The sequence below is a fragment of the Marmota flaviventris genome, chromosome 6 (assembly GCF_047511675.1).
Source record: "Marmota flaviventris isolate mMarFla1 chromosome 6, mMarFla1.hap1, whole genome shotgun sequence".
Lineage (NCBI taxonomy): Eukaryota > Metazoa > Chordata > Mammalia > Rodentia > Sciuridae > Marmota > Marmota flaviventris.
The window spans coordinates 94,388,791-94,401,513 of record NC_092503.1 but is presented as its reverse complement, the minus strand read 5'-3'; the positions used below and the strand labels follow the sequence as shown (position 1 = coordinate 94,401,513).

Sequence of the window (12,723 nt, the reverse complement as noted above, 5' to 3'; positions counted from 1 at the left end):
TTATACATCTTTGAAATGCATATAATGTTTACGCTTTTATATAGAATTGAGGTGAAAAAGTTCGCTTTTGAAAATGAACATAGTGGGTCAACTTAGCAAATGTCAAGACATTTTTGAGAATGTGTAGCAGCATAGATGAAAAAGCCTAACTGGAGTTTCTCTTCTGTGTCTACCCCAATTATATCTTAAATGAGTCCTGATTAATTTTCCTAGAGCATGTTCTCCTAAGCTGTTAGTGCATAGAGTGATGGTTAAATTAAAAGCATGAGCTCTATTTTTTTTTTTTTTTTTAAGTAATACATGCTTATAGCAGGACATTTGGAAAATAGAAGGTGTATTCTTATCTTTTGGAGATAAGAATTGCTGCTTATAATTAATGTTTATGATTTTCATCTATTTCTTGCCCTTTTCCACTTGTCTAAGTGTACATACACATGCATTTTATTTATTTATTTATCTCTAATGAGGATCAGACTTATGTTTTCTGGTTAGCATTTTCTTCACAATCCATTCTTCCCTCTGTTCTTTATAAATTATCATGGTCAGCGTATAAGCAGTTTTGTAATTCTGTTCGTTGTCAAATTGCTCTTCAAAAAGATTGTACCATTTGAAAGCATATTTATAAAGAATTTTGTTTTCTTTAAATTTTAGGGTAGACCACTATCTTGTTGAGCTATTTTAAATGAAGTTCTACTTGGATACAAAGATGAGGACTAGATAACTTCTTGAGGTTCCTTCTAACCCCTAGGATGAAGATAATAACTAACATTTGTGTAGTGCTCTAAAGTTTATAGAGTGAGTTCCCATACATCATCTCACTTGACCCTCACAACAACCCTGTGAGGTAGGTAGGACAGGTATTATTATCCTCATTTTAGAGATAAAGAAAACTGATAGAGAGGTTAAGTGATTTAATCAAGTTTAATTGTTCTGACAGTGGCTTGAATCCAGTTTTTTTTCTTTTGATTTAATCATATTCTTTGTATAAGATTTCATACAATTGCACATTCAGGATTATTTACACATATTGGCTAGTTAAATGATATTTATTCTCTACAGAGAAAAATTCTAATGACAATAGTGTTAATATATCCAGTGTCCCTTTTCCATTCCTTCCTCCCTCTTATCAATTGAATGGCTTTGTTTCTTTTGATTAAGTAATTTAATTATGTCACTATATTAAGCACCTACTGTTTTCCTCACCATTTGGGGGAAGGGGAAGTTAAGTTTTTCATTTTTTCTCTCTTTATCTTTTACTCTTTATCTTCTCTGCCTCCCCCCTTTGCATCACTCAAAAGTATAACTATATTGCTTACTCTCACATATGTAGCATAAAGTCTGTTAAGTAATAGGGTCTCAGTTAGAATATCTGGTCCTGACATGAATCAAATGTAGAATACTAAGGCTTTTGAAGGTGTTGAGCTCTTTTGTATCTTAAATAAAATTGAGATTATTGAGCCTTCCAGGTGCCTGTGACACTCTTAAAGGGACAGCAAATGATAAATGAAAGTGATAGTTGAGTTGAGGACAAATCTGGAGTTCCCTTTTTGACTAGTTACCTTAGGAGGTAGAAGTTTCTCAAACTGAATTTATGTGAGAACTTAGCAAAGACAGTGTCACATATGTTAGGAATAGACCTAAACTTTCATGATTGTAGTTTTTTATGTTAAAACCATCTCACAGTTTTTTGTACTACCTTTAAGTACTTATAACTTCCAATATTTTTTAAAATTAATTTTTTATTATTATTTTTGTTTTTCTCTAGTTGTTGGTCTTGACGATATTATGGATGAAGGAGTTGTTAAAGAAAGTGGCAATGATACCATTGATGAAGAAGAATTGATTTTACCTAACAGGAATTTGAGGGACAAAGTAGAAGAAAATTCAGTGAGATCACCAAGAAAATCACCTCGTTTAATGGCACAAGGTAATTCTTTCAAAGAGGTCCAGCCAGAAGGTCAGAGCTATAGGAATAGATGTATTGGGTTGTAAACTTGCCAAGCAGAGATCATTTTTTTATATTTGCTAATATTAAATGTTTTAATATTCAAATTATGAGATTATGTCAATTTGTTGTATAAAGTCTCCAGCACCTACTACCCCAATACTCATTTGTCTATCCATGGTAGAAATCACTATTAACTCAGCTAGCTAGCTTTTTTTTTTTCTTTTTCTTTTTCTTTCTTGGTATTTACCTTCATATCTTTAAGAAGCATGCAGATATTCCTACTTTTTGATTATTCTGATTTAGGTATTTATCACTTGACTTCTCACTCTGGATGATAAAAGTTTTTCTTTTCTTTTCCCTGTCACATAAAAGCACATTTTGTCATCCTTCCAATATATAATTTTGTTAGAATTAATTATTTGTTACTATGGCTACATGTTGTTGACAATGATACTTTTAGTAAATGATAGCTACTTCTCCTGTACAACTTTTTGTCTTCTGGATTTGATTGTTTTCAATTTGCATTTGCTTTATTTATTGTGGATGTTCCAGTGATTACTCCCCAACTAGTTTTGTTATTTGTCTGAATTTTTCTTAATGAAATTTTGTATATCAGGTATTCTGTCATTTTCATTTTATTGAAAAAGTAACCCTTGGTGCCTTCTGATCATTGCCTTGGGTAGACTATTGTTAACCTTATAAATCTGATAAAAAGCCATTATTCAGGAGTCTTTTTTTTTTTTTTTAACTGTTCTTCTGAGGAGTCTGTACTTGGTACTTTGTTATAGTTCCTGTTTCTTTCTTTTTGGTCATTGAGTGCCTTTATTTTGTGACACACCTTTTCCAGAAGTTTTGTGAGAAAAGGAATTGTGGAGATAAACTTCTTAAATTATGTGTGTCTGCAAGTCTATTGAATCTGTTCTCACTTGGAATCATGGTTTAGTTGGAAGTGAAATTTGAGATTGGAAATCAGTTTCTTTGGAAATTTAAAGGTGTTTTTCCATTTTCTTCTAACTTAAAAGTGTTATTGAGAAGTTTATTTTGATTATTTTTGGAGATATATTACCTGCTTTCTTATGGAAGGTTGTGGAATCTTCCTCTTTAGTGCTAGTGTTTTGATGTTTTGTGATACTTTTGGTGTGAATGTATCATGATAAAGTACCTTGATGTGAGTATATTTTATGTATTGAGCTAGGATTAATTAGAGCTTTAGTCTTAAAAACTATTGGTTTTCAGTTCTAGGAAAATGTCTTGAGTTATTTCATTGTTAATTCTCTTGTTTTCTCAGTTCTTGCTTTCTGAAATTCCTATTAATGCAAGTGTTAGAAGGCACGGATTAGCCCTTTCATTTATATTTTGCATACTCCAACCTTTTGCTTTTTTCCTTTACTTGCTGAAATTTTCTATTTCCTCAGACTTCACTGTTTTGTACTTTTAAATTTCCAAATATCCTTTTGTTTAATTTCGAAATTGGCCCTTTTGTTAACATTCTATTCTGGATTTGCGCATATAATATCTTTCTTATTAAGCAACTCATGGTATTTTAAAAAGTTTTTTTTATCTCCTTTCATAATTTTCTTTCCCTTCATTTTGTATTTTAAAAGTATTGTGGACTTCATGTTTCATGTTAGAGGCTTTCCTAGAATGTTAGACCCTTGACTGTTGCTCATGTTTAAGGATAGAGAACAAAGACAGCATGGAACCTATAAGCACAAGGACAGTTGTGTGGTCATCTGGCTTTGCTGTTTTTTGACGGAATCCCTCATATCAAAGTTTAGGTTATTCCTGTAATAGCATATTATGGGAGTCTTTGAGGGATAATGTTTGGGGTGTCTCTGTTTTCAGTGTATACTAATTGACTTAAGTCTCACAAATTTCACTGTATTGTCCTCCACTCTCATATATATATATGATACTCCTTAGTATAATACACTTTACTCTCTCAAGAGGATAAACCACCAGTTTTGGGTTAGGTGTTGGATTTTGCCAAACCTGCCAGCTTAGTGTCTATCGCATTAGGTCTTCTATATCAGTTTTTTTTCTCTTGTGGTACTGGGGATTGAACCCAGGGACACTTTATTCCTGAAATATATCCTCAACTCTTTTTTATTTTTTATTTTGAGGCAAGGTCCTGCTAAGTTGCCGAGGCTGGCTTCAAATGTGCAATCCTCCTGCTTCAGCTTCCTGAGTAGCTAGGATTATGGGTGTGTACCACTGCACTCAGCATTACATCAGTTACTTTTTAATCACGTCTTGTTTTGCTTCAAGAATTTGTCATTGTTTTCTCCTCTTCGGTTCTTCCTTTTTCTTTTGGATTCATGCTTTTTCAAAAAAGATCCCTTTCTGTAGTATAGTGTTGAAGTGAATAAACTTTGTTGCAAGTATTCACCTGAGTTTTTCCTTGAATTGCATTTTTGATCAGATTTAGTTATTTGGCCTGTGCATATTTGAGACTTCAAGAAATGAATAAAACAAATAATGTAGAAAAATAATAGTTTTTATCAATAGAGTCAGGCTCCAAACTAAAACAGTTTATATTTAGAGACAAATGACTTTTATCTTTTGCGTAACAAATTACTTTCTATTAGAAACTAATATTTTATCAGTATATCTTCATGGTTACTGTGCTATTTGTTCTTTTATGATTTTTAGCAATCACTTGAGTGTTAAAAGTCTTCATTTATTTCAAGGGTGGATAAAGTGGGTTTCAAAGCTTTAAAAGTCATCTAAATTATGGAATAAAGCCTCATTAACATTTATTATTTAAAAAATATATAGGTGAGCTTTGGATGAACTCATAATCCACTTGATAATTTTTAAAAGTTATTAACTACTTCCTTAATGTTCACATACATTATCAAGTCCTGGAGGAATTAAGAAAGGGTCCCTGAGGAATGTACAGGAAGAATTAATGAGATCCTCAAACTGCTGACAGGAGGATGCCCAGACTGTGTGTACCATTGTAAAGATCAGAATAAATAAAGAATAAGTAAAGAGAGGATTAAAAAAAAAGAAAAGAAGAAGAAGAACAAGTGTTCTAAAGAGAAGGAGCAGAGTATAAAAGATAAAGTCTCATGTGAGATAATCTTACTATTGTAATATGAAGATTGCTTACTAACATTCAAATTACTGTACTTGGGCAGGGGTGGCCAAGCAATTGGATGGGATCCACTCACTGATAGCGCGCTAAACAAACTGCAGCTGTGATTCATTCTTCATCAAAACCAGCTCTTTAAGCTGGGTGTGGTATAATCCTGGTGGCCCGGGAGGCTGAGGCAGGAGGATCTCAATTTTGAGGCCCTAAGCCACTTAGGAAGTGGCTTAAAATAAAAAGGGCTGGGGAGGGTTGGCTTGTGGCTCAGTGGTAGAGCACTTGCCTCGCACGTGTGAACTACTGGGTTCGATCTTCAGCACCACATAAAAATAAAGATTTTTTTTTAAAAAAAGGCTGGGGATGTGGCTCAGTGGTGAAATGCCTCTGGGTTCAATCCCCACTACAAAAAAAAAAAAAAAAAAAAACAACCAAGCAAACAAAAAGAAAGATAAGCTTTCCCTCATAGAATCTGGGGGTGGGGGTGAGGATGGGGGAAGATGACAAGAAAGTAGCAGGGAATCTATTAGAGAAGAGGAAGGTGACTGAGTGGAGAGGGGAGAGAAGAGAATAAGAGAAGGTCATGGGGTAAATAGAATCAAAGTATGTTATTTGCATGTATATGAATAAGCAACAGTGAAACTCATTCCATATAATAATTTTTTTCTTTTTAAGAAAGGGTCCCTAAGATTAGGATGACTATATAATTTAGTTTTCAAACTGGGTGAAAGTTTGAAGAGTATACTGTTAAGTTGGGTGTGGTTGTGCACACGCCAGTAATTTGGAAGGCTGGGATCGTGAGTTCAAAGCCAGCCTCAGCAATGGGGAGGCACTAAGCAACTCAGTGAGACCCTGCCTCTAAATAAAATACAAAATAGAGCATTGGTAGAGAGCCCCTGAGTTCAATACCCAGTACCTGTACCCCCCACCCCTGCCCACCAAAAAAAAAAAAAAAAAAAAAGTGCTGTTAATTTTATCAGGACTATAAGCATAACCTGGAATAGTTCCGGTAAAAAATAGTTCCAGATAGTTCCTTCTCACAGTTTAATTATAAATGACAAATTAGGGAAATTTTAGAAATATTGGGGTATAGTAGGATTTTGTTTTGAAAGAGAGCTTTTAAAAATGGTATTGTTCATCTGGAATTGGTTTAGAAGTATAGGATATGCAGTCTTGGAAATAGCTTTGTATTTTGAATTTTAATTTATGAGTCTTTCTACTTACTGAGTTAATCAGTTCTTTTCACTTTGTTTCTCCTGGAGGATTTATCAGGATAAGAAAAGAGGAAAAACTCAGACTTTTTACATTTTCATTTTGATACATTTACTTGGTTTAGATATTTTAAATTTTAATTTTCTGGTAATCTGTGTATTGTACTCTGGCATATACTCTTAGTTAGGAATAGCTTGAATGTTAAATTTTGATGTAAGGTAAATACATTGAAAAAAGGAATTAGACTTTTTGAGGTTTTATCTCAACTCATGTAGATCCTATTTGTGATAGATGGTTTTAGTTTGGATTTTATTAGTGTTTGAATTTATTCAGTTTTATATGTTTGGAAATGTTTAATATTTAAAATGTATGATGGCTTTCTTTGGGCATTAATGTAAAGGAAGCTCATTTATTTTTACTTAATACTTCTTATGGAAGAGAAACCTGATGAAAATGTTTCTTGTATTAGGTTATAGTATTAGTCTGAGTTGTATAGTTGCTTTTTTTTTTTTAACCCCACCAGAATTCAAAGAACTTTGATAGAGTTGATGTATATGTTAATGTATATATGAGCATTTTTATTAAAATGTTCATATAAGTTTTAGAGCTCAGAATAAAGAAGTGATATATTATTATATAAATTGTACTGAGATAAAAACACATGGCAAAATAGCTAAGTTATTTTTATTTATTTTTTTCCTTGTGATAGAACAAGTAAGAAGTTTGCGACAAAGCACTATTGCCAAGCGTTCAAATGCAGCACCTTTAAGTAGCACAAAAAAAGCATCTGGGAAGACTGTATCTACCCCTAAAGCAGGGGTGAAACAACCAGATAAATGTCAGATTAAAGAAGAAGTTTGTACATCACTAAAACCTGAGTATCATAAGGAGAATAGAAGGAGCAGCAGACACATTGGACAGATTGAAGTGGTACCAGAAATATCAGTGTCTTCAGCTCATTCTTCAGTGTCATCTTGTCTTGAAATGAAGGAAGAAGATGGATTAGATTCCAAGCATAAATATAATAATCAGGGAGAAGCAAATGTGCCATCTCATGAATTAAATAGTCCACTTCTTTCAGAGACTTGTGTTAGTATTGAAGAAAAGAAAAATGAAGCTCTGATGGAAGGTGAAATTAAGACTGTTAGTAGCCCATTGTTTCAGTTTTCAGGTAAAGAAGATGATGAACAGAATGATTCCATTTCAGGTAAAATGGATGAGACTGTTGAAGAAAGGAGGGCAAAGGGAAAACTTGAACAAGAATCAAAGGTGGTAGCAAAATTATCTCATGAGGATGACCAAATTATTGAGGAACCTGAATCTTCTTCTGGTATGTCTGGTGATACTGCTTGTATAGATACAAATAAGACAGAGAAGAACCTTGTAGATTTGCCTAGTTCAGTGCATAAAGTGACTGAATGTAATTTGGAATTGAAGAATACCATGGATATTGTTGATGAAGCTGAGAATTCCCTTCAAAGAACTAAAGTGGAACCGTTAGGTTCTTGTGAAGACACAGAGTCTAATGATATTCAGCTAAAGACCACTGAGTTTAATAAATCAAATTCAGAGGTGGTTGATACTAGTCCTTTTGAACCAGAAACTAATATTTTAGAAAATACTATTTGTGATGTGCCTGACCAAAATTCAAAGCTGTTGGATATTACTGAAAATATTAAAATGGAGCCTCATGATACAGCAAACCTTCAGAATGATAGGAGCAGCCAGTCAAGTAGTGTATCTTGCTTAGAGTCAAAAAACACAAAATCCAAACACACAAAACCTGTAACTCATTCTAAGCAAAACATGACCACAGATACTCCAAGGAAAACTGTTGCAGCAAAGCATGAAGTAGTGCATAATAAGACTAAAGTTAATGTTAAAAGTGTGAAACGAAATGCTGATGAACCAGAATCTCAGCAAAATTTTCATAGACCAGTCAAAGTGAGAAAAAAACAAATTGATAAGGATGCAAAGACTCAGAGTTATAATTCTGGGGCTAAATCTATGAAAAGCCAAGCTCATTCTGTGTTGAGAAAAACATCACAGGATCAAAATGTAGTGCAAACTTCCAAATCTTTAACTCATTCTTTGAGTGATAAGCCTCTTCCTGGTCACCCTAGTTGCTCTAAAGAACCTCATCATCCTGCACAAACTGGACACTTACTACATTCCAGCCAGAAACAGTGCCATAAACCTCAGCAGCAGGTATCAGGAGTGAAAATCACTAGTCATGTAAAAGAAGAGCTTGAACACCCAGGCCCTGAGCATTCTAAGGAGGATGATAAACTGAAACTAAAAAAACCTGAGAAAAACCTACAACCTCGCCAGAGAAGAAGCAGCAGAAGTTTTTCTTTGGATGAACCACCATTATTCATTCCAGACAACATAGCTACCGTAAAAAAAGAAGGCTCAGATCATAATTCTTCATTTGAAAGCAAATATGTATGGACTCCCAGCAAGCAATGTGGGTTTTGCAAAAAACCACATGGCAACAGGTGTGTGTGTGTGTGTATGAGTGATGTATACATTGAAGAGAAATTGGTTTTGTGGCGGGTGGGATTAGTGTGAGAATTTTTTTATATATACAGAAATTATTTAATATACAAAGACTTTTGCAAAAACCAAAAAACCCCTCATCAATCCTGGATAAATGATAGAAAGATGGAGCCACTGAAATTACAAATATATCATCCCAGAACATTTTTAAAAGCATAATCTGACCAATAGCTGATATATACAGAAATGTTATATTGTAACCAGTGAGAGAGAGTGTAATTTAGTAATTACATCTGAAAAAGATACTGAAAACTTTGGCTTATCCGAAAATTGTTACACTGCCTTGGGGACTGTAAGTTATATATCATTCTATTTGGCTTGAGAAGAACTAGTAATAAAGTATGAAGGTCATAATGGAAATTTAATTTTCTTTTGAAGTTTTTTTTTTTTTTTTTTTTTTTTTTAAATAATGCACATTAAAGACTTAATACTATCACCTCAAAACTGTCAAACTTGACTTTGGAATGAAATTTGATAGCTGAAACAACTGTTAAATTACACAGTGAATTTTGTATGTAACATGAAATAGAGTGAGAACATGTATTTCTTTTTGGAATGTTGTAGTGATTACAGTAATTTTTTGTGAGTTCTAGTCTTTCAAAATTTTAGTTTATTTAGCATTACTTTTCATTATTCTTTTTTAGAATTCCATTAATAGTTTTATGACACTGCCTTCCCACTCCAATACATTTTTTTATTTACTGGCTTTTTTAAGAAAAGGAAAACAAGATGAAGTGGAATTTGCAGCTACAAGATTGTCCTGATCAAGTGTTCACATTGCTGTTGGAACTTCTGTCAACACTGATACGATAAAAGGAAATTATAACTTGTACATTATTATGTTATCTTTATTCATGAAAGTTAATATTAGGGTGACTTTTCCTAGCACTGTCAGACTAAATAAAAATGAAACTAAATTTGGAGAGGGACAATTTTAGTAAAGTATATTGTAATACATTATTTTGATGGGGAGGAGTTGTTAGGAGAGTGGAAGAGGGGAAGAGTTGGGGTTCTCTAAAAAATAAGTTTTATGTCAAAGAGTTTCTTCATTTATGATTTATGATCAGTACAAGGCTTATTTTCAGCATCTGGGGTTATTTCATAACAATATATTCCAGTTTTTTCACATTGTGATTTTTTTGAATACAGTGCTACATTTGTCCCTACTTTTATGGTCTTTATAGTTTTTTTTATATAAAACACCTTATTCTGATATTTCAAAATGAGCCTACTATTTTTAGACTTAAGAATTAAGAGTTAGATGGTGCTTTTAAGTAGCCTTTTAATAAAAGCCAGCTCTTTTGTGTCTGCTAAAATCTTCTAAAAATCATCACCTTGACATATGGTCAGAGAAATGGAATAGAAGCCTTAAGTGAAACATGGGCATAGAGTTGGAAGCTGTGTTTAAGTACATTATAATGTAGCTTTATTTTTTTTAAGCATATCTTTATTTTATTTATTTTTTTATATGGTGCTGAGGATCAAACCTAGTGCCTCACGCATGCCAGGCAAGCGTTCAACCACTGAGCTGTAACCCCAGGCCTTCTATTGTAGCTTTTTAATAGATAAACTTTTGTTCTAATGACCCAGTCTTCATGAGTTTGTCCAGGCTTTTTAATACTTCATCAACATCAACAGTTATTTTCATAAGATGAAGATAAGTGTTAGTTCTATTAAAGAATTTTTTTTAAACTTAATGCCACCTTTGAGATCTGCTCTACATTGTCTAGAGTATCTTTCCTCCAGTTGGAAAATGAATTAGAATGTTAGATGTATAGGAATTTTGGGTTCACCCTGTGTAATTGACCTAGATAATGTGTTAAAAAAAACATTGGAAACAATCAGTTTTGGAAGGAGCTTTGCAGAATTCTTCAGTCTTGTGAATAAAGAAGACTAAGTGATTGCTTTTTTCTTTACATATCTACTAGCCTTCTCTGCTTTATTATATTGCATTTACTCAAAATGTACATTTCACATAGTAATTTTCCTATTTTAATCCACATGTAATTATATGAGCTTATTTAAGGGAAAATGTATAGAAATAATTTTAGTCCTCTTTGATGTCATGTATTAGCTACACTGAAAGTTATTTGTTAATACACAGATCTGACATTGTTAGCCCTTGTGACATTGCTTCTGTAAAGACTATTTTAACTTCAGCATTTTACACACACTGCATTTGGTATTAACCTCCTGATATGTGCATCCAGCTGGAAATTATATTTTGTAGTAGAGAGATTCATGGCATAGCCAGATGTGATAAGCAACTTCTACATTTATCATAAAGACAGTAGGTATTAACTCTTTAAGATGCTGTGTAAGATTTTTTGCTGCTTCTTCCTAATTCAGCCTAAAACCAAAAGAATGTTGTTTTTAACGCTTCGTTTTTCAATAAATGCAACTTTTGAATTTTTTAACATCAGCTAGTTAGCATTTTGAAAGAACAAAGTCTTAAATACCTTGTGGTTTCTACTTCCTTAATTCTTCAAAAGATGCTTGTATCTTTAATTTGCATTGTACTTTCATGGCCCTCGTTATAGATTAGTATATTGGATAAAGTTTTTAAAAATGGAAAAAAAATCTTCTTAGTAAAATGTATTCATAGATTTACGTTCAAATAAGAAAACTTATTTCTGAGAAGGTAATTCTTTTCTAGAACTAATGATTCTGATTTTTCTCAGAATTTTGTAGACAAAATATTTATAGACATATTTTCCCCTCCATATTAGATTGTTGTAATAACAAATGATTTAATGTTTATGTGAAATAGAATTCTTTTATCTTAGAATAATGAGTACAAATATACTCTACAGTAACATGGGCTAGGCTGACACTAAAAATTATTTAGAGCTGAAGGCCCATCTTATAACACATAAAAGTGTTAATGATTTGTGACATAAATTTGTTAAGAGTAGAAGTTCTCATTATTGCTTCTGTAGTTTACTTTGAAGAAACTTGAAAATTTTCTAAGAATGTGTTTTGGCTCATGCCAAAATGATTCTTAACTAATTTATACAATTTGGTTCAGTTAAATGATCCAGAGCTAAATCCTACACAGTGATTTTAGATCAATATTGATTACCGTAGCATCTATGGTACAATATTTTCCTTAATTTCTCTTCTGAGTAACCAGAAATGCAGGGACAGGGCAAAATAATGGGAGAGTAATTATTAGCTACTTCACCTCTTGCTGTACTGTGCCACCCCTACTGTGTCATCCCCCTTCCTCATGTCTTTAAAGTACAGTAACCCGGAAAGGGAAAAAAATAAACTCCTTATGTGTGTATGTGTATGAAAAATCATCCATTTTTAAAAGTATAGCTTAAAAAGTTTATGGTACTTCTAAGTTTTAGATTTTAAAATAGTCACTATTTACATTTTTGGAGAATTAGTTCCATTTAAAGTGCATTTCATTTTTCCCTGTGGAAATTATTTTTACCAACATCATTTTTTTCCCTTGATTAACTGCATGTTTTTAACATAAAACCTAAACTATTAAGATATCATCTGTAGATGGCACTAGAGGTTAGCTTTTCGGAGCCTCTTAAGTTTGAGATATGTCCAAAATAAATTTGAAGTAAGGCACAGTGAAATAATTACTTGAAAATTTTATGATCATAACTTATTCTTCTCTGGTTAAGTTAAATAAAAATTTGAAAATACTATGTGTTTTATAATTTGACATTTAGAATAGGATTTGGCACAAAAGCATAGTCCAGGTTTTCAAGTTGTGTCTTATTGAAATCATTTCAGACTTCGTTTGAAGAAATCATAAACCAGCTTTGTGGAAGTAAAGAGACATCACCATTAGCTTTCCTTAAGTATTTCAAATCTGTTCATATTAGTTGCTTTCAGAAATAATGCTTTTAACTTTGCAACTTGAAATGAAGACATATTGAAGCACCTGTATTAT

General features: G+C 32.7%; 1 protein-coding gene across 6 annotated transcripts in view; it reads left to right on the top strand.

Annotated features, from left to right (window-relative positions):
• Window positions 1-12,723, top strand: part of Phf3 (PHD finger protein 3) — an 89,046-nt gene that overhangs the window by 47,722 nt on the left and 28,601 nt on the right. For 2 of the 6 annotated variants that reach the window (XM_027938213.2, XM_071613278.1), the window contains 2 exons: window positions 1,766-1,927; window positions 6,961-8,749. The exons of 1 other annotated variant lie outside the window; for it this stretch is intronic. In XM_027938213.2, the coding sequence (XP_027794014.2) occupies window positions 1,786-1,927; window positions 6,961-8,749 (1,931 nt within the window). In that variant the 5' untranslated portion in view covers window positions 1,766-1,785. Of the gene's footprint in view, window positions 1-1,765; window positions 1,928-6,960; window positions 8,750-12,723 lie in introns of those variants that run through there. 3 more of the 6 variants (XM_071613279.1, XM_071613280.1, XM_071613281.1) reach the window with 2 other exon arrangements.